The following is a 21,642-nucleotide window of genomic DNA, read 5'->3' on the forward strand; positions in this document are numbered from 1 at the left end:
CTTACTGTTGGTAGTGTCAGCGAGAGCAGGAGCCCTGGTAGTGCCCCCCAGCGTGGTGCAGCAGGCAAAGTAACTGAGTTCCCAAGTCAAACGTGGGAGCCTTTGTCATGTGTCAGTGTGAGCAGTTCAAGCGTAAAGTGATCTGCAATGTCTCTGCAATTCTAGCTTAATGAAATGTGAGGATAACTTGGAGCCTGAGATCTGGAAAGCACAGTGGGGTCTGGGAAGTGCGGAGTGCTTGCTTTGCACTCCCCTGCCTCTTACCTTGAAGTGCTGGAAGGCTGTGCTTTGCTTCCTGAATCGGAGGTACGAGTATCCGATGAAGGCCACGACTCCAATAACCAGGCAGATGCCAAAGAATATCCCTGTCCCCGTACTGGCATGGAGATGAGCCTGGAAGCACGGACAGGGTGAGCTATGGGGTGTGCACTGATTGCCTGCCAGCACCCCAGTACTGTGATGTTTCCCTGAGCTACGTCTGAAGTCCTTAGCTGCTTTTGTGGCGGAGTTCCCCACTATGTGGTCTGCAGAGACCTCTGAATGCGACTTTCTGATAATAACTGCAAACTAGAATTTGGATGCTGCGCACTCAACAATGGTTTTGGTACAGCTTCAGCTTGTTTGTGTTTTGAAATATCCAGAATGGACTGTTTTATGCGTATGCATAACTTCTTAATAAATTCCTAGGCAAAGAGCTGAAAGAAATTTACACGTAATCTGGATTTAACCTATGTGGGAAGAATGTTTCCAAACTGGGTTGGTGGTTTGCCTTCTGCAGCCCTGTGGCCTGATACAACTGCAGTCCTGAAGGGAACTGCTGGTTTTGTGCTGGTGATAATTTTGTCTGAAGGTTCTAGGGTGCTCCGGATGTAGTTTCCCAACCACTGTGCTCTTTGCTGGTAATCCTAGGAGTGAAGAGGGGTCTCCAGTGTGGAAGAGACTCTGGCTTTTCTCTATGATGCCTCTGTGTCCTTCTTAGAGAAAGGGTTTCTACATACACGCTGGCAAAAACAATCCCTTAATTATCCTGACTAATATACACTCTGCACTGAAGTATAGTGCAGTTGTACAGCTAAATATTAGAAAATCTTTGGTTGTCCTCCTGCATTTGAGTTATGAAGAAAATAAAACGCACAGTATTATCACTGTGGTGCTATGGACTGTCAGAAATGGTGTGTTATTTTGAATCGAGTGAAAGGGCCCAAAGGAAGTGAGAGCAGCCCTTTCTGCACTGCGTTGCTTCGCCATGTGCTGTTGGGTTTGGCTTGGCTGCTCTTCCTCACAGATGGGATAACTGGAACCACGGCAGGAATTTATGTGTGCAAAAAGATAATCTGAGTTTTCAAACACTTTGTTTTGGAAAGGAGGAAATGCCAAAACCAACAGTAACGAGTTTTCCCCAGAAGCTTGAAAGATGCTTTTGGGAAAATTCAAAGGGATCTTTATAAAAGCTTGGGTGTGCAAAATAGCTGGAGAGATTGAATTGAATTGAAAAAAAAATATATGGGAAGAACAAGCTTCGCTAGCACTGTGTTCTCACCCTCTGAATTTCTTTCAATATAACCTTTTAAACTGAAACTGTATACATGAGGGGCAGGGGGGGAACAGGGAATATATGAATATCAGAAATTAATTTGGGATATAAGCTACAGCCACCTCCCACTACCCCAAAAGTCCCTATGTACTTACAGGTGCTGGCGGAGCCCTCAGAGGCTCTGAAATGACATGGATTATCCCATTGGAAGCGACTATATCCCACTCAACAATAGCACTTCCATCCACGTATCTGGTCTCGGTCTACCAGGAGAGAGAAGAATGAGATCTGAGCTCTGGCCCTCCTGCCTTGGGAGCTTATTTCCCCAGCTGCTATGTCAGATACTGACACATTAAGAGAAATCACTGGTGGGCTTGGTTTGAGCCTTCATCCTTATCCTCTATACTGCCTGCAGGCTTTTTCTTTCTTTCTTTCTTTCTTTCTTTCTTTCTTTCTTTCTTTCTTTCTTTCTTTCTTTTTTTTCTTCTCCCTCTACTTGAAAGTTACCAACAAACTTCACGAATGCAAGTGTCTTTAATGATAAGCTACTGCTCTTGTCTCTCCTGCCCTTTCTCTGTTCTCTCCTATAACCCTGACTGTCTGAAAGAAGGGTTGACCCAGGGTATATCCCCATGCTGCAGTGCCTTCAGGCAGTCTGAGCTGCATCTTTTGAGTTGTGCATGTTGGAGTGTGGCTGCTTGCAGATGTGTATATTCACACTTTGCCAGCTGCTATCATAATAATGGAATCATAAAGTCATTACAGTTGGAAAAGATCTCTAAGGTCATTCAGTCCAACCATCAGCCATCCCCACCATGCCCATTGACCATGTCCCTCAGTGACACATCCACACAGTTCTGGAACACCTCCAGGGATGGTGACTGCACCACTCTGTGCCACTGCAGCACCACTGTTTTGGAACAGAGATCCAACCTAAACCTCCCCTGGAGTAATGTGAGACCATTACCTCTTGTTCTGTCACTCTTACTTGGGAGGAGGCCAATCCTTACCTCACTACAACCTTCTTTCAGGTCATTGTAGAGAGCAATAAGGTCTCTCTTGAGCTCCTTCAGATTGAATGATCCCAGTTTCCTTAGATTCTCCGCATAAGACTTGTGCTCCAGCAAGCTCTACTGCCCTTCTTTGGATATGCTACAGTCCTAGCTCTGCCCACCCTAAGAGCACCAGTCTTCTCAGTTCAGCCTCTTATTGTTGCTGGCTGTAACCTCACAGTGTTGCTCTCCAGATCAGCACGTTAGCTGATTAGAAGGTACAGGATGAGAGAGAAAAAGCTGGGGATTTCTTACAAAGGTACCTGTTCGGTGGAAGGAGCTTGGTATTCTTTTCCCCTGTTGTCTGTAATTAGAAGTTTTTCTCCAAGACGAGTCAGGAGAGTGGTTCCATTTGTCAAGTCTTCATAAAACACGATACTGGCATTAGATAAATGATACTCAATGTCTCGACCGGAAAGTGTCTAAAAATCAGAAAGAAATACAAGGAATATTAATCAGTCCCTTTAATCCACTGGATTTACCTCCAGTCAGAGTGCCTGTGACCTTTTTCCTCTCTGCTATTAATGTTTCAGTAAGTGCAGTACAGGTCAGGGTCTGTTGGGAAACCTGCATGCAAACAGTAGGGAGGATCCTCCAACCCTGCTGGCCTTTGGCTGTGCTGGCACAAAGGGTTTTACTCTCTCGTGACCTGAAGTGATGAGCCTTGTAGATACTCAGAATAGCCTGTTGCAAGGCAGAGCTTAAACTCATAGGAATTGAAATCTCTTGTGTGCTGCTTTTAATAAGTACACAGCTTTATACCTGAGTGGCTTATCACTCTGGGACAGGTGGAGAAGTCCTGACCTCATCTCTGTGGCTGGGGTTGCACCTCAGCTGTTGGAGGCAATGTTTTGTGGAAGGAAGGAAAAAAAGGACAGGCACAGGAATGAAGCTAGGACTAGCCTTCTTTAAAACATTTGCAAGAAATATCAGAAGTACTGCTTTCTTTGAATAACCGAGCTTAATGAAGCCATGGGAGATTTCATGTCAGACACCTTTACAGCTGGATGACTAAAATTCCTGATGGAAAATTCTCTGGGGTGAGTCAGACTTTCAGTAACTTAGTATTCCTGACTATAGAAGGAAAGCAGAGAGTATGAAATTAACCCTTCCAGAAGCACAGTTCAAGCTATATGGGATTACAAAGAAATCGTGCCATACAAAGACAGTTTTTTAATTGAGATTGCATCAAGATAGAGAAACCCATGAATGGCTGTTTAGAAAGTGCTATTAAAATGAAGAAAGAAAAGTGAAAACATTCTTGCCTGATTTTCCCTTAATCCACTATCATTTGGAGCGAAGAGTGTGGCATGCACTGACAGGTCGGTGAGGTACCGCAGGAATGCTCTCCCTTTCCGAGAGCTGTTGGAGTAAGCCATGATTTTCTGGGCAGAAACAAAATTCAGCTTTAGTGAAAGGCAATTTTGAGATAAAAAGATGTCATACGAGTAACAATAAAGAGGCTTCGCTTTCTGTCCCCTACACTGGCTGTGGACAACAGCCAGTACTAAGGTACTAAGAGGCATAGCTTAGTGTGGAAATGGTGGTAGTAGGTGGATAGTTGGACTGGATGATCTTGGAGATTTTTTTCAACTTTGGTGGATCTATGAATCCATGACAGTGTTTGGGTGCTGGGACAGCCCGGTTATCCCTGTGCCCGTGGCAGACTGTACCTCCAGGAAGTTTGTGAGCGTGGGGAAGGACATCAGCACTTGCAGCAGGTTCCCACTGCAGGAGGAGCCATCCCCCACGTAGCCTGGCCTGCAGGTGCAGTTCACCTCTGGAATGCACAAACACAGACAGCTATGTGGGCCAGTGCCCTTCTCTAGGCAGTTTTGGTTCTCTTTGTTCTTGGCTGCCAAAAGTACTCAAAACAGGGCCCCCTTTGCGGCGAGGCTGAGACGGCCATTCTCACCTTTTTCCCTGTAGCAGAAGACATCCCATGTTTCACTCAGGTTGACCCTTTTCCCGTAGTCCACAATGCCGACGTACCCGGCGCCACAGTTTGGTGATGAGAAGGCAGTAGGGTAGCCCACTCTTTGGCCATCCAGCCAGCCAGCTGCACACAGGTGGTACCGCGCCTGCAAGGCCATGAGGGAGAGAACATGGGGAGAGCTGGGTTGTGGGGCCAGAGCTGCCGATGGACAGGGACACCATCTGACATCCCCCAGCCCACTTTCAGGAATCTGAGTGAACTCCCTGCCTTGCAGCTTGCTCTGCTTTTGCTGCTCCCTGCCCATCCAGCCCTTTTGTTGCTGCGGAAGGAGTCTGGCTGTGGTCCAGCCTCATATTTTGTGAAAAATGTCTCTCAACCATGAACATCTTCCTTCCTTCCTTCCTTCCTTTTGCAGATGGGAAGGAGCCAGAACAGTACAGTCTGGCTCACCCTACGGAAAACAAGTCTTACAAATCTGAGGTGTGATGATGCTTATCCCACTGACATCAACCATGTGTTGCCTACAGCACACTCAAGAAAAGGAGTGTGGAAATAGCTCTGCTAAATTAATAGCAATCCTAGAGCATTACTTTAATAAAAATAATAAAATCCAAACATAGATCTAACTCGTACATTTCTTATAGAAGAACTAAGAATTACAACTCTCATGAAAACCCTCTGCAAGTCTGACTTTATTCTCTGGGAAACTGGAAACAAAAATTTGGCAACTGAATTGTTTTCAGTGCTGTATGAGCAGGCACGAGCCCCAAAACCAGTCTGAAAACTGCTCTCAGGCAAACATATCCTGGGCTGGCAGAAGGGAAGAAAAGTTAGAACACAAAATTTATTGGCACTGAGCAACCCCCTTGCTCCTCCTTCTCCATTTACACCATGGTATGAGAAGGCACTAGCCCCAAAACCAGTCTGAAAACTGCTCTCAGGCAAACATATCCTGGGCTGGCAGAAGGGAAGAAAGGTTAGAACACAAAATTTATTGGCACTGAGCAACCCCCTTGCTCCTCCTTCTCCATTTACACCATGGCTAAATCCACACTGGGGACTCCTCCTGCAGCGAGCTTACATCACCTTCTGTGCATATAGCAGCTGGTTGTATGTGGCGACAGTGGCTGACTCATTGGCACAGGCTTCCTTTGCCTTCTCGTAAGTCATTTTGTACTGCCCCTGGGGGGACCTTAAATGGAAAACTCCAACTGTCGTGTCTGCAGGGAGAGAGAGGGACCAGCTCTTACTGATGGGGCTTCCATTTCTGCATTAAAAATCAACTGTGCAATAGGGAATATTGGTAACTTTTATGAAATATAGTTAGGACAGACAGGGAATCACGGGTAACATTTCTACCTGGAATGCCTTCATCTGTTGGTTCATAAACCCAGTATTGCGAAAGTATTTAATGTTCTAAGCTGAGTTGTACTTACATCTCATTGTTTCCAGTGGATATAGGTAGAGGACTGGGGATCTTACAAACACAGGGATCCAGGCCAGACCCACTGACATCAGTGCAGTGGCACGGGGACAAGGACCTTTCTGTCCTATGGTGTGCCATCCTCACCTTGGAAGTGGAGATCGGTGCAGTCTGCATCAGGGTGGCACTGCCCATTGTTCTGCAAGCAGCGGTCAAGAGGAAGCTGCATCACTGAGCAGTTCAGCCCATCACCAATGTAGTTGTTTTTACAGTCGCACTTGCGTTTGTCCTGGTTGGGGGGAGAATGAAAAAAGCCAAGGCAAGTATTTCACTGACATAAAAGTGGTATTTCACACAACATACTGAACTGTTGGAAAAATGTCACTTGATACAGCCAGGAATGGGCAAACAGAAAAGTTGCTACTAACAACCATGATTCAACAGACTGCAAACTGTCACACTGTTGTTTCTTCTTTTAGGCAAAACATTTATGCACGTACCTAGGTGTTTTGTTAAATAAATGCCAAGGCATAATTCCATCCACAAAGCTAATAATGTGCGTTGGGGAATTATATGACATGTAATTAAGACAAACGGATTACACACCAATCAAAATTACATCTAAATGGCAGCGTGGAAACATGAAAGGAATTTAGCAGTCCACTGATCATAATAAATTGGGAACTATAAACTGAGGAAGCTGACACAACCAGGGACTGTGACGGTTAGCAGCTGAAATGGATTAACAGTGAGGCTTTTCTAGATAGTTCCTGGAAGACACATCAGGCAAACCACCAAAATGGAACAGATAGATGATCCCAAAAGCACCAAGACAAATGCTGGATCAAATCTCTGCCACGAGTTTTACTCAAGCTTTGATCTTTCATGCCAAGAATCATGTGGCTGCAGGAGCTATCTAAGGGTCTGATCAACCAAAAAGTGATGTTATTCTCCCAACTGTCCCCAGGTTTAGACACCAATATACACACAGTTTCATGCTGCTAAACTTCTACTGCAAATAGGGATAGCCAAGAAGGGAGAGCTACAAAAGAGGACAGACAAACTACGCATGCAACACATTCTATTTACTGTAGCACCCTTTTCCTCAGCCCTCATCTGAAACGATGCCAAAATGGACATGGAAAGTAGACTGGTGTCACATAATAATTGTTCTGGGAAACAGGGGGCTCTGAGAAGCAGAGAGTATGATCCATCTGGGAAGGAGACTTCTTGGCACCAGGAAGAAGTGTCTCAGACTTCCCTATGAGGACAGAAATCATTTAACTTACAGGCCCTATGACAGTGCAAACAGCATGTTCATGGCAGCCTCCATTGAACCCATCGGCACAAGGGTTTATAGGAAGGCATGTGAAGCCGTCTCCTTTGTATCCCTTCTGACAGTTGCAGAAGATCTTCACCCCAATCTGTGTGCAGTTGGCTGCTTTGTGGCACCCACCATTGTTTTGTTTGCAGAGGTCTGCAGCTGCACAAGGAAAAAAAAAATGCATGAGTAATGTTTGCTTTTAAAGGGTTTGTTCCTCTCAAAGGCAAACCCCCTTCAGTTTGTTCTTCTAAGGCACATTAAAAATACTAGAACATCTCTTTGGGTAAAAATACTATTTGAGTTTCCTGAGGCACTCCTGCAGTTGCAGAATAGCTATCCCGTAGGGCTCTGAAGCGCTTGGCAGACATCCTTGCTTTAAGAGACATAGCACCAACACCCGGAGATTCTGCTTTGCCTCTTGGCAGCCCAGAAGAGCTGCCTTTAGGGGACTCTGCTCCATCCAAGGTGAATTTGGTGGATGCGAGAAACCTGGCTTGAAAGTGACTGTTACTGCAGTGATGCTACTGGGGAGCTGCTTTACCTAGAGCCAGTGAAAGCAATTCTGAAAGTGCAATACTGTGAGAGGGAGCTCACCTGTGCACGTGATTCCATCCCCATTGTAAAGTGGCTTGCACTGGCAAGTGTTGTTCTCCATGCAGACAGCGTTGGCAGAGCAGCTTGGTGAACACACTGGTGGCAAAGCTGTGGGGAAGGCAAAACAGCTGGGATGTAGATGGTATTTGCATTGCAATACTCTTGCTTCATATAGACAGGAACACTCTCATACCCTCAAGTCTTGCTAACAGAAAAACTTGTACAATTTTTTTTATGACTGATTAACTCTTCAGTAGTACCTTCTAGGGAGGGAAGCACTCATATGCCCATCTCATGGAGGGGAAACAGGGAGGTGAAAGGATTTGCTCATAATCTGAAGCAGCATTAGGGATGCTGCTTTTGGAACTCCCTTAATCTCCAGCAAGAGCTTCTGGCATTATCAGCATTTTTTCACTCTCGTCTATGCACTCTCAATTCTGTTGAGTTGTGAATGCTGTCAGCACCTATCTCCAAGTGACAGAGTGCAGGGAGCAGAGGCAAATACCCAGCTTATTTTCACAGAGCCGGCCAGTCCATCCTGTCTCGCAGAAACATCGTCCTGTCCCTGAATATCCTTCCTCACACTGCCCGTTGTTCTTGCATTCACAGGCTGCAAAGGAAACACATAAAGATCATTTACAGAGTTGTTGCTGTGAAAGCAGAAGATATTTCCATAGAGAAGCCTTCCTTAGACTCCCAGTTTAGGTACATTATTACCTAGAAATAACTTTGCTAAGTTTGACTCACAGTTTTTCACCATGAGTTGAGTTATGCAGAGGACCTGATTGCCCAGGGTGATTGGACAGCCTCTGTTCTTAGAGGTTCTCAAGTCCTTTCAGTTCTACTCCGAACTGCATGGTCTGAGCTTAGAGCTGACCCTGCTTTGGGCACAAGTTGGACTCAAGACCTCTTGACATCCCTTGCAAGATGAATTATCACGTGATCTTACGGCTGTAGAACTAGCATTAGTTCAATTTGAAAATGAATATTGTCCTGCATAGCGATAGCAGTAGAAAACCTCCCACAGAACTACAGCAGGAAGAAGCTAATGGCTGAGGTGAAGACTCAGCCTGATCCTGTCCTAATAAGCAACAGCTTCAAGTTGTAGGGAAGGCCTCAGCTGGACAGCAATGTGGCCTGAGGGAAGAAGGAGTTTGGTTGCTGTTCAGGAGAAGGTCGGTCTGATTAAGAAAGTCAAATTTGAGGTAAGTAAGCTATGCTGCAAAATATGGATAAGTTACATGTAATGCCTTTTTTAGGTTTTATGTATTTTTGCTTATGGCTTCCTTTTATTTATGGCATGTTACCCACTGTGCCCTAGAGGTTCCTCTAATCTATAGGCGATGTTTTTCTCTGCTCTTTTGGTGCTATAATAACTTATATACTGAGTCTGTCTTAAAAAACTATTGATAGCTCTATGTTTTATGCAATGAAGAACCAGCCTTTTTTGTCTCATTTCACTTTCTCAAATATTCTTGTTTAAAGAGGGTAATGATGTGAGATTTGGTCAGACTTTGATTCTGTGAGAACCTGTTTCTGCTGTAAAGGAATTTCACCCTTTGGCTTTCTTCCATTTAGTTTGGTTACCTGATTCTTACTCAACATAAGTACATATTGAAAAGAAGTGGCTGTAAGACTTTTTTTTTTCCTGCTAAGTATCACAGTCTGAGTTTCAGAAAAGCAATTCTCATAGAGTTTGTGCTACAATATGCTGTAAGATGGATAAGCTGGTGATATGAGTATTCCTGAGCAAGATGTGTTACTTTAATCCTAAAGATGTCCAGCTTCTAACCTCCAACCCTGTGTGTCTTGTGAGTACTGCAGGTATACACAGTTAGAATGGAAGAGTTAACATCAAAACTTCTAATCTGAAGGCTTCATGTTCAGAAAACATTTAAGTTTAAGGGATGTTGTTGATCCTGTTTTCATCTAAGTTACATTTTAAACCACAGCCAAGTAGATATATGAGCAGTTTCTTGTCTGCCGTCCCTCTTCACAAACTGATTTCAACTCAGTGTCCTTTTCCTTCTCTTTTGCAAAAGCAGTGCATGGCCTTGGCCTCCTATGATCCTTGAGGAGCCATTGTGCTAACTAAAATACTGACCAGTCCTCTATGAGAATGAGAGGGAAAGCAGTGCTGTAGTTGATACACCTTGATGACTGAGGCTCTGATTCCATTCCATGTCACTTATATACCATGCAAAAGGAGGAGCTCTGCACGGAAAACTAAGAACACCTCTGTCCTCACTGCCTTTTCCTCCCTTTTGAGACCTTGCATCATCCCTCTGCATGAGGAGATGCTCAAGAGAAATGCTAGTGTTGAAAGGAGGAAGCATCTTTTTTTTTGTTGCTCAAAACCACATCATAGACAAAATGGTTCAGACTGGAGGTGGGCATTAGTATGGAAATGAAACATAGACATACGCCTGCAGCTGGAGCCATATCTGCCTGGCAAGCACAGCTCACATGAAGTCCCGTTGAAGCCACTGTAGCAGTGGCACTCTCCTGTGCCAGTGTAGCCATCGTCACAGTAGCCATGGCTATTGCATGGAGTCTCTGGACCCCCTGGGCAAGCTGAAAGGTCAAAAAAAAAGGAAACGAGATAATAATAATTAAAAAAGTGGATATTGAGCTCAAGCGCATCCTTATCCATTGCCACTGTTCATTATTAATTGTTTTGTAAAATCTTGAACAAAAATAACGCCTGTAAATGAATCTACTCGGGTTTGTATAAGCAGCTATGACAGCTTTGACAGCAAATTTCATGCTCTGAGATCCCCGAGGTGCTTTTACAAATCCTGTCAGACAGGTGCTGTACACCCTTCCAGCCTCAGAAGGTGCAGGCCTTCCTGTCTTTCTCACTGGGTGCTGCCCTACCTTGGCAGTCGGGCCCGAAGTACCCCTTGCAGCACTTGGCTGTGTGGATGACCATGGAGCAGTTCCTGCGGCAGCCATCCCTCCGTAGCCCATAGGAATCATAAGTGCACCGGTAGATCCCCTCCTGGGCATCATGCATGGCAGTGCAGAGAGGTAAAAAAACACAGGAAGGTGAGTGCTATGTGGAGATTTGATTATTTTTTAATCATCGTTTCTGATATGCATTGAATTAAAATAGGATGTAAGAAGCCTCATACATTTTTCCCATACAGCTTGCTAAGCTTGGCTAATGAGGAAGGGACTGATCAGAAGCACTTGCTACAAGAGATGCCAAGTGAGACCAACAGTCTTCCCATGCTCAGCATGCCTTTAGACAGCTTTATGTTATCATATAAGACAACAGTTGAGTTTTCCCTCTTTTTGCCAAGCAACTTATTCCAGTTTGTGTGTGTGAAGTACAGAGATGAGCAAGTTAGGCTGCTTAAATGCAAGACTTTAATGTATTACCTTTGGTTTTGTCCCTGGAGGGCATTTGGCACCACTGAAGCAGCTAGCACAGTACCCCTGTTGTACAAAATGGAAAGGAAAATAAGCATACTGGCAACAAAAGAGTATTTTGAGTAGATAAAAGTGTCTGTTTTGTGTGAGCAGAAAGTATGAGCAGAAAAGAATGTGGGTTTATCATGCTTGAAACAGAATATAGCTTTGGAGAAAGGAGAGAACAACAAAATAGTTGCATTGATTTATTGCCATGAAATGCAAGAAATGAATGTTTGCCCCAGAAGAAATCTACTCCTGATCTAAACAAGTAAGAAAATGAGACGGTGGATATTCTTTAAAAAAATATTCACATGGGGTGCATAAGATCCGGGTGTGTAATTTGAAGTACTGGTAATTGGTTACTTCTTGGGAAGCAGAGGCATTCTGAGGGAATGACATCCATTTCAATTAACAAAATAAGGAAAAAAGAGGTAACTGAAGTGGGTGAACTGTGCAAAGTTGTTGGTTTCCTGACTGAAATATGAATTCCAAGATGTTTTTAGAATGATTACATGAAATTTAATTTACTTCTAAGTGATTTTTTTAACATGTTTTGAATTAAGCTAGAGTAAATTTCGTCTTTAAACTATTTTAAAATGTTTTGGTTTGGAAATAATGAAATTAACAGTAGTTTCAGAAGCAAAATCACAATCTGGGGATCAAAGGTGGATGCAAAGGTGCCCAAGCCTAACAGGAAATTTGTGTTTCATCACCTTTACTTTGCCCTCTTCTAGCACCAAATGCCCACTCTCAGAAAAATGCCACCAGTGGCATGTGCTGCAAACATCTGAAGATCGGTGGGTTTCAAAACTTCCTGACTGTAGGACATGTTGAAGTTCATGGAATAAACTTCATCCACGCTAACTGTGTCAGTTTAGGTGTGTTGAGTGTTATTTCTATGAAAGCAAGAAATGCGAGAGGACAAGAGCCTGTCTCCAACAAGTGTGATAGAAACAAAGCACAGGTGAAGGCAACCTGAAGTGATGGAACCTAATCTTGCTAGTGCCAAAGCTGCTCAGAGCATTGACCCATGTCCTTCTGCAGGCAGGGTTTGGCCCATGGGCTGTGTCTTTGGTAAATGATAGTATGGCAGAAACAGATGGACTAACCATGATGTCCACGGTGAAGAAGCTGTCACAGCGGCCCCCCAGGCTGGGGTCCATCAGCAGGCAGTCTATGCCATAGGCAACGCCCCCGTCAAACTCCAGCTGCCGCTGCACAATCTTGCACTGTCTGTCATTCAGGAAAAGTGTGCCCTGAGGGAGGAGATGGGGAGAGAGTGTGACAAATGGTGAGGCAGTTTTCTGTGGGGCCAGACCGGATCCAGATTCTGAATAGGAATCAGGGAGGATTCTCTCCTTTAGGAATGTTCCTGATGTGCAATGGTGTGTCAAGCTGTCCTGTAGGTAATGTTGATGCCTGCAGGCTCTTGAAACCACATTAACTTCTTTTCCTAGGGTTCACAGTGCTAAAATCTCACTGTTGGGAAGATCTTTTTCATTTCCTCTAGTGGACTGGCCTACCTCAAGTGCATTTTGGCTTGTCCACATTTTCAGAGGCATATGCTTGTCAGAGAACATGTGAGTACGATCTGATGTTTGCAGAGAAAAAATGCTGCTGTTTTGGCTTAATGGGTTGCATACATACCTACAGTCTTATTCTGTAAGCAATTACAAACCAGAGTTTGCACCCAGATGATGTATTTACAAGGTTTCTGCCAAAGCCAGGTTCATCCTAATCGTTTGTATTTCATTTTAGAAGTCAGTGTGCTAGTATTTATCTTCTCAGGCTGCTGAGAGCAGTTTTGAAGAAATAGCATCTTACAGGAGAGAAAATGATAGCTTTGAAAAACTCTTACAAACCAACTAGCATGCTAAAAGGGGTAGGGTGGATGCACCAGTTTTGTGGCTGTTGACATGGACTGACAACAAGCAATTGAGTTTTGGTGTCACTAATCATTTCTAGGCTCTTTACACAGGCACAGCAGGGCTTATATGAGCTGATTCCATGGCAGAGGTAAGGGGTGAAGGTGCTGGCATGGAAAATACTTACAATCTCTTTGTTATCCCCACAGCTAATGCTGAGGTTGGAGCCCTGCAGAGTCTTCAGCAAGGTGGAGTGGGGGAGTTGGTAGGCTAATATCTGAGAAAGAAGCAAAGAGATGTGTGTGCTCAGTCTCACTTGTTTCAACCTAGGCAATGCTCCTAAAAAAGCATAGGTCTCACCTCAGCATTGCGGACAATGTGGAATTTGAGATACTGCACCAGTTTGTCCGTGTTGGACTTCTTGAAGAGGAAATCCTGCTGCTCCTGGGGCAGACTGCGGATAGCTGTGTCCGTGGGCCAGAAGAGTGTCACAGGTTTGTGAATGGGATCATTGATCAGCCCAAGCAATTTGTTTTTCTGTAACATGCAAAATACTTTTCTGCATGCATGTAATTAATGCTCTCTCTAAAACGATGTTGACCCTATAAGGTGAATACTGGTATAACTGGGATGCAGTGGTTACCGGTTTGCAAATGTTGTGACTTTGAAAACTACTGCTGAGTTACCCAAGTTGAGCTATGTGACCCAATTCTCTGAAGTGCTTCAGCTGTCCACCAAAACTCAGGCTATGGGCCCAGATAAGGGGTGAAAGACATATTTGGTTTGAACACTGGTCATATGATCTGACTTACTATAGGACAGAGCTGAGCTAGGAGATGAAAGCTGGCTGAAAGTTTTTGGCTCCACTGAGGAGCACCTTGTCAGTGTGTATAATCAATAGATATCAAGATGTTATAATCACAATATGATTGTATAATCAATAGATATCAAGATGTTGCAATCACAATATAATCAAGAGAGTTAGGCAAAGTAGACAACGTTAACAAAAAGAGAATAAGCGGAAGAGCTTACCCTTTGGCTGAGCTCACCACAAAACACCAATAGAGGTGATCTCCAGAAGAGACCCTTCCCACTGGGAGCCAGCTCTTAAATAGGTCTGGGAGGGATGCAGCCAGGCTCCACCCCTTCCTGCAGCACAGGTGAATTGCCTTCACCTGTGCTCCTCTGGCTGACTCATGGCTCACCTCAGGTGATCAATCACAGGTTCAGGCCGTGACTCAGCAGTTCCCATACACAGTGATGTTGTGTGCTATGTCTGTGCCCTTATTTTATTTTTATTTTTAAAAGAAAAACAAAAAACATTTTAAACATGTTCCTAATGGCTGCTGACTCTTGTGCACTTACCTCTAGCAAATTGCTGAACAGGACGTATCCATTTTTGGCTGCAACCATTTCAAGGCTTTCCTACAAAGAAAGCAGTAGCCAGTAGATTAATGTGATAAATATATTATCAATGTATTTAAAACACAGATATTGTCTTATTTCCCCTTTAAGTATTATTGCTTTTTTTGTTTTGTTTTGTGTTTTGTTACAAAAGCCATTGAAGAAGCCCTGAGCAAAAGTCCTCTTACACTATTCTTAGCATGAACGTACTTCCTGAATGAATTTTAAATATAGCATTTAACTTCGTGGGCAGTGTCAAACTGTTTTTATGGAAGGTCTTCTTAGTATCACTACTTTATGTAACACTTGCATAGTAACAACAGTTGGGTAATATAAAAGCCCCATAGTTGAGAATAACCATGAGCTGCACTTACCCTCTTAGAGCCTGGGGGGAAATCCTGAATGTGTGATGGGACCAGGATCTGGTTTATGACATGAATCACGCCATTTGTACCAACAGTGTCACTGGATATAATTTCAGCTTTATTGTTCAAATACAGAGAGTTCTGAAAAGGCAATTAAAAATATTTTCTGTGGGCTCTTGTTGGATGGTGAGGCTGCTGCCAAATTTCTTTGATATGGTGTCTTCATGTGCAACAAGTAGTGGTTTTAATAGATTACCCCTTGCAAGCATGGAAAATAGTGGAACCAAACCCCAGAGTTGTAAGGTAAAGGAACTCTCAAAGCAAGGTTGACACAACTCCAGTGTTAACATGGCAGATAAGTACTGCACATTTTGGCTAAATAGACACTTTTTTGATTTTTTTTTAATACTACATTTATTCTTTTGCATCGGAGAAGGTAGGGAAACATTCCATTTTTGAAAAAGGCTGAATGAGCCCAGCCTGTTCAGACCCTTACCTCTTCTTCACCATGTTACCTGAACATAGCTGATCTGTATGGTGTCCCCCTGCAGAGAAGTGATGTTTGTGAGCGTTGTCAGGTCACTGTGCAACAGGCTGGCACAGCCCACTATGTGGTACCTGAGGATTTGAGCCATCACCCCTTTGGCAAGCCATCCCCTCACCTGCAACAGAATGCAGAGGAATTGAGAAGCAGCTGAGCAAGGTGGCTCCATCTGAAAACTCACAGCCTTCTTACTCACCCTCTGGTCGCTATTTAAAACTTTTGTGTGAGGTACGAACACAGTGAAAGGGCCTGGGCCAGCAGTATCTCTGATGGACAAGGCCTGTCAGATTGGATGGGATAAAAGCAGTACAGAGTCATTAGTTCGCAATGATCACCAGTAATCTAAAATAAGCAGAGAGCACTGCTGAAGTGGGATGAATTAATCCATCTACCATGGCAACAGAACTGAAGCTAGAATATAAGTCTGACTAGTTGGCCAATATATGTGAATCTGTGCTGTCCTGAGCTTGTGGGTAAACAATTGCTCCTGACATACACTGGAAAGCAATGACAACTGGTAATGCACACCAGCATCCTGTGATGTTTCAGACATCTGGAGACGGTGTAGCAAAATGAAAATGCTGCTGTGGGGTAGAAGATTGATATTCACTCACACCGGAATTTGTGAGAGAAGTACTGGAAAGTTTTATACTGAAGTGGTGGAAAAATGCAGTTTTATGCCTGGTAAGGAGGCCTAACATTTCCCAGGAATGCTGGGGATTCTATAGCAGTTAATAGTTTAAATCAGAGCGTCTCTGATGTTAATGGCTTGCGATCCGAACCCAGTACCAATTATATCCAAGGATTTTGGTCAAGGACTTTGGTACACATCAGATCCCTGCCTGTTCTCTCTGTACATCCTGAGGCAAAACAAACAAACAAAAAAAGCCAGCACTTTTCTTACCTCTAAATGAAAATAAAACTTAGATGTGTTGAAGTTCCTGAGAAGTTCCTGCAATCAAGAACATTGACTTTGTAACAATGCTGCAAATCTGGAGCAATGTGCATGGAATGCAACTAATTGCAGCACTTGAAAAAAAGGAAACTTCTAGCTTAGAGTTAATGCTGCCATTGTGCCTCTTCTATTCTTGCCTTGTTCTATAAAATAACAGGCTTCTTTGAAACTTGAAACTACCAGTAGTAATGTGCTAGTGCTGCACTATCAATCCATCAGTGTAGTGGTTTTCTCTTGAAGCTCTGTTATCAGTAAGAGATCTCATAAGACAAAAACTAGCTTGTCAGTACTGGAAGGCTGCACTGCTGTGGATGTACTGTGTATTACACCCATTTTTTGTTTTGTTGTTGTTATCTAGCAATACCCAATTCTTGGATTAGGTTAATTGCAAATTCTGGGTGAGGGTTACCAACTTACAAAAAAATTTTTAAAAATAAGGGCATGTTTATAGATAAGTATGTATCTATAAATATATGTTTATAGATAAGTTTTGTATTCAATAGCTATGTGAAGAACAAGAAGGGACAGCAAATGTATGCAATACTTTACCCTGTGGATGTTGCCTCGGCATTTAAATCCATCTCCAATGTAGTTTGGTTTGCAGGTACAGGTCCGTTCTGTTAGCTCGGTGTCTTTACAGATGGCAAATTCACTGCATCCTCCGTTATTCTTGTAAGATCAAAATTTAAAGTATTTCTTTGTTTCCAGGTATAATAAAACAATCCTAGTTTATCGTTTTTATTCCCATGCATATAAATTAGGAGGATTTAATCCAAAGTGGCTTTTAGAAACCAGATCTTACTGACACTTATTACTATGTATTTGTTCTTGCAAACAAGAAGGAACATTTAACGCACCTAAGAAATCACATGACTCTCCTTTTATCCAGATAATGTGCATTGGAAGCAGAGGTGCACCCCAGCACTGCTTACCCTCTGGGAAACTCTGAGCTGAGGGGTTCACAGCTTTGATCCATCACGAGTCTGTGCTCCCCACTTAGCACCTTAGGTTGCAGTAAAGATTTTATCCTGGACTTGACAGCAAATCAGGAAAAAATGAAGCTGTCTCGTTTTCTTTTGTGTGCTTGTTTTGTCCTTCTCAGTGCTGCTTATCCTTTGCCATGGGCAAAGTAGTGGAACATCCTTTGGGATCCTTCGGGATCTCTCAGTGGGGCTGGCCATAAGTAGTAAGTTTGGATAGGCTTGCTCTTTTTATTTTGCTAGCTGTAGGCAGACTGTTGGCAATCTTGGATTTGCCATAGCTACTCATGATGTTTTGCTGCAGAGAGGTTTGGCCATATTGGAGCTAGGTTAGTCTCTGGTCTGACAGTAACAAATCTCAAAGCTATTTTTTTTTTAAAAGGCAGGATTAGTAATGTGGAAGTTGCTAGAACATGGCACAGAAAAAAGCATAGGACAATGACTCATAATTTCAAGCTATTCGTCCTGTAGCTTCTGTCTTTGTTCTTGCTCTTTCATCTCAGCAACCTTTCAAGGTTAGAGAAAGCTTGCTGACAGGCAGGGAGCATAAGAATTATTGTCGCTGTGCTCAGTACACAAAGAATTAATGTGTATGGGAGACTGGGTATGTCCTTGCTGCAGCCTGCCAAGAGGCAGTGCAAGGCAGCTTGTGCAGAGCACTGCATTGCTTGCAAATACATGGCTTGCAGTGGTTGCATGAAATGGAAGTGGCCTCAGGTGAAGGTCAGGAAGGGAAATGCCATGGGAAGGTCTGTGTTGCATTTTGTAAAGGCTAAGAAGGAAAGTAGTTTGTCCTGAGAAGACGCTCTTATTTATTTTTATTTATTTTTAAGCCTGCATGGCTCTGGTCTTTCCTTCATGGGAGTTTTGCCCCAGCTGAGCAAGTAGGCTGGGACCTCCACTGGGAACTTCTACTCCAATCAGTTCTCCAAACAACTGTTTACCCCAGTATGGATTTGACTAGTAAACATCCAGCAATGGTGAGGACTTAATGCTCTGATTTGGCAATTGAAACTTCAGCCTAAGAAGGGTATATGTTTGTTGTCACCTGATCATTCCTCTCAATTAGGCCACCCACGTGGACTCCCATATCACACCAGGGTGTTTAGTGGCTGGAGAATATTGAAAATAAATGGTGGTTTTGACCTACTGTAGATTCCTTTTGCTTCTCAATCACCTTCCTCCTGGAACAGCTACAGCCTACCTACTGAGCATCCCCATTATATATATATGTATATGTATTTTATTGCAGGTAACCTGTAATAGTTCACACCGAGTTTTTCCTCGTAATAGCTAAAATGTTGGTTAGACCTTTGGGACACGAGCCCTAATTTAGCTAGTGGCTTTTTATAGGAATTCCATCATCTACTGAGAAGACATGGTTTACATGCTACCATTACAGTCTAGGATCTGTGTCTCTAGATCTGATTTAAAGTTGTTTTTAAGACTCAGTGATGAGTCCAGGCACTTGTATTATGTCCAGGCTGTGGTCCAGGAAAAACTTTCACTGCATATTTTGTTTCCAAAATAGTGACAGTATGAAAGCAAGTAGTGAAGTAAGAACGTTTAAAAATTAAATAAGTTAATGTGATTTCTAAGCATGAAAGGGCTGGTTTACCTATCTAACTTATACCAAAACTCAAAGTGTAATGCTCATAGCAAGATCTTAAATACTCTCTCCATGTGTTACTTACTTGTGAACATAGATTGATATATGTGCATCTTTTACCATCTCCGGAGTATCCCTTCAAGCAATTGCAGACTGCCTACAGAGGAAGAATAGGAAACATGCATATACGGGGTTGTTAGATTTTTCAGCAAGTTTACATTTAATTTTCTTTCTTTTTTTTGTTTGCTTGTTTGCTTGTTTGCCAGGTTAACATTTATGCTAAATGGGAATAACTCATTTCCTAGTGAGATGGTTTACAACTCATTAAACAAAAAGTACTTCACCTGTCTTGCAGCAGTTCCTCCATTCTGAGCTACCACAGACTAAGGCTGAGGAAAAGCAATTTCTGACAGGATCCATTCCTTCCCCCCCCCCAAGCTTGTTCATCTCTCTTGTTTCTCCTCTGCTTCTCTGATCACTTAAAATGACACTTTGCATATCTGGACCGTCATCTTGCTGGCAAAGAAAACTAAAACTCTAATCTGTTTTTCCCATTTTTTATGCATGGGTTGTTACTTCTTTATTTTTCCTTCCTGTTTTTTTTTTTTTTTTTAAGTGATAAGTCATACCTACAAAACACCTTTAGAACTGTGTCCTGATGTTACTGATAATTTCCCACCTGCTGGCAGCATATTCAGTGTTTGTGTCACAGTCACTTAGTTGGGCGCTTAGCCTTTCATCTTTGTGATAACTGCGACATGGCCACAATGACTTTGACTTCTCCTTTCCAGTTCTACTGCTTGGTGGTTCTCAGTTTTGAGTGAACAAGTAATACATAAGAGATTAAATTTTCAAGACGTTTTCTTTGGCAGAGAGAAATCTGCTAGGCAAAATATTAGTATCTGAATGACTGAAATTCCTGCAGAAGCATTTGAGCTCCTGAAGAAATTTTGATGTAACTGCCTGTTGCAGGATTACAGTCCTGCCAATACCCAATATGAAGCTATAGAAGGATGACAAGAAGTGCTGCAATCAGGCAGTTTAGCTTCTCCTGGATCTGGCACAAAAATAGAAACACTAATCTGTGCCACTTGATTGCCTGGCCAATTTGTTCCTCTTTTTTCCCTTTGTCTTTTCACACTTATTCCCTTGCAGAGCATGCTGTACTTCTGCATGGGAGTTGCAGAACATTCACAGGAGGAGATGCTGCTATTCTGTAACTATTGAATGAGAATTATGATTCTGCCTCTTCTGTTTCTTTGTGAATATATTTGAGCTGGGAGAAGAGCTGGTCTGAAATGGGATTTTTCCATAGGCAGTTTTTATAACAGTAACAAAAATAATTTGTCAATACTTTGAAAATAAAAGGTTTTCACTGGAAAAAATCCCAAGATAAAAAACCAGCTGTTGAAAACAACAAAATACTGCTTTTCTCTGCAGTTCTGGATTTCTTTCACTGAAATCCAAGTTTTCATGTTTGTGCAGGCTTCCCCTCAAATGTATTTTTGAAGGAACACACTTTTCAGAGTCTTTGTTATGAAACTCAGTTTTCTACTTAAAAACAAAGTTGAGATAGGGAAATCTTTTTTTTCAACTGTAAAATGTTAGCAGGCAGTTACTCATCGACACTGACAAAATACTCACTTGATTGGGTCCTGTCTGAGTGCATTCTGCATTTTTATCACATCCACCATTGTTCTCCAGACAAGGGTTGATTTCTTCATGAAACAAACAGAAGCAGTTAAGAATCACTTAAACTCATTTAATTAGATATTTCAGTCTGGGTCTTGCAGTTGCCTCGGTAAACGCTAAAACACTGCCATCAGCATCTTGAAAGCTATACCTGTGGGACTGTATGGCACACAATCTCCTCAAGTCTTTAAGTCTGCTATGGTCAGAGGAACAGGAGTGTATCAACCATTTGAGGTCAGGCTGGAGGGGCTTTGAGCACACTGATCTAATTGTAGGTGTCTCTGTTCATTGCAAGGGAGTTGGACTGGATGGTTCTTAAGGATCCTTTCTAACACAGACCATTCTATAATTGTAACTTGCTAGTGCTTGGGCTATTTGTCTAGTAGTACCAACCATGTGGTGCTGCAGACAAGCCTGTAGGGATGCCTTTGTCACTATGGTCTCTAGTGTCAAGAAACTGCACTTCCGGATCATAGCAGAAGACAGATCTTCCATGCACAGGAAAGCTCACTCCTGTAATTTTCCTACTGTGATACATAAGACATTGGAATGTCTTACCCAAGCAGACTACTCCATCTCCGGTGTACCCAGCTTTGCAGACACACACTCTGTTTCCAGGTGTTGTTTTTCTACACTCTGCGTTGGCAGAACAGCCACCATTGCTGGTCTCACAGGCGTCAATAGCTGAACGATGATGAGAACCCAGATTAAACCAATAATACACTTACATGGCTCTTCTCTTGTTAGATAAAGTGGTCTTAAACACCTAAAGGGATTTGTTGACATCTTCTGAATGACTCTCATTTAAGAGATTGTAGATGTCATTTGTACCAAATATTTATTATCTCTTTTTTATTCCTCTTTATTACCTCTAACTAGGGAGGTAATGAGAAGGAAAGCAGGAGATTTGTCTGGTCTGGAAGATAAGAATTCAAATTCAGATTTGGC

The 21,642-nt window shown here is 42.8% G+C and overlaps 1 protein-coding gene across 1 annotated transcript in view; it reads right to left on the reverse strand.

Annotated features, from left to right (window-relative positions):
- The window catches only part of STAB2 (stabilin 2), a 78,841-nt gene that overhangs the window by 3,295 nt on the left and 53,904 nt on the right, over positions 1-21,642 (reverse strand). The window contains exons 42-67 of the mRNA XM_042837639.1: positions 21,253-21,378; positions 20,647-20,720; positions 19,088-19,159; positions 16,963-17,082; positions 16,363-16,410; positions 15,655-15,738; positions 15,430-15,576; positions 14,924-15,055; positions 14,511-14,570; positions 13,506-13,682; positions 13,333-13,422; positions 12,390-12,536; positions 11,248-11,304; positions 10,741-10,864; positions 10,288-10,437; positions 8,369-8,473; positions 7,864-7,971; positions 7,235-7,428; positions 6,093-6,234; positions 5,609-5,742; positions 4,502-4,667; positions 4,260-4,366; positions 3,852-3,971; positions 2,850-3,008; positions 1,690-1,797; positions 265-393 (exon numbers count right to left, since the gene is read on the reverse strand). Of these exons, the coding sequence (XP_042693573.1) occupies positions 265-393; positions 1,690-1,797; positions 2,850-3,008; positions 3,852-3,971; positions 4,260-4,366; positions 4,502-4,667; positions 5,609-5,742; positions 6,093-6,234; positions 7,235-7,428; positions 7,864-7,971; positions 8,369-8,473; positions 10,288-10,437; positions 10,741-10,864; positions 11,248-11,304; positions 12,390-12,536; positions 13,333-13,422; positions 13,506-13,682; positions 14,511-14,570; positions 14,924-15,055; positions 15,430-15,576; positions 15,655-15,738; positions 16,363-16,410; positions 16,963-17,082; positions 19,088-19,159; positions 20,647-20,720; positions 21,253-21,378 (3,080 nt within the window). The remainder of the gene's footprint in view (positions 1-264; positions 394-1,689; positions 1,798-2,849; positions 3,009-3,851; positions 3,972-4,259; positions 4,367-4,501; positions 4,668-5,608; positions 5,743-6,092; positions 6,235-7,234; positions 7,429-7,863; positions 7,972-8,368; positions 8,474-10,287; positions 10,438-10,740; positions 10,865-11,247; positions 11,305-12,389; positions 12,537-13,332; positions 13,423-13,505; positions 13,683-14,510; positions 14,571-14,923; positions 15,056-15,429; positions 15,577-15,654; positions 15,739-16,362; positions 16,411-16,962; positions 17,083-19,087; positions 19,160-20,646; positions 20,721-21,252; positions 21,379-21,642) is intronic.

The sequence above is a fragment of the Centrocercus urophasianus genome, unplaced genomic scaffold (assembly GCF_019232065.1).
Source record: "Centrocercus urophasianus isolate 14NV4802_14NV808 unplaced genomic scaffold, USGS_Curo_1.0 seq_73, whole genome shotgun sequence".
Lineage (NCBI taxonomy): Eukaryota > Metazoa > Chordata > Aves > Galliformes > Phasianidae > Centrocercus > Centrocercus urophasianus.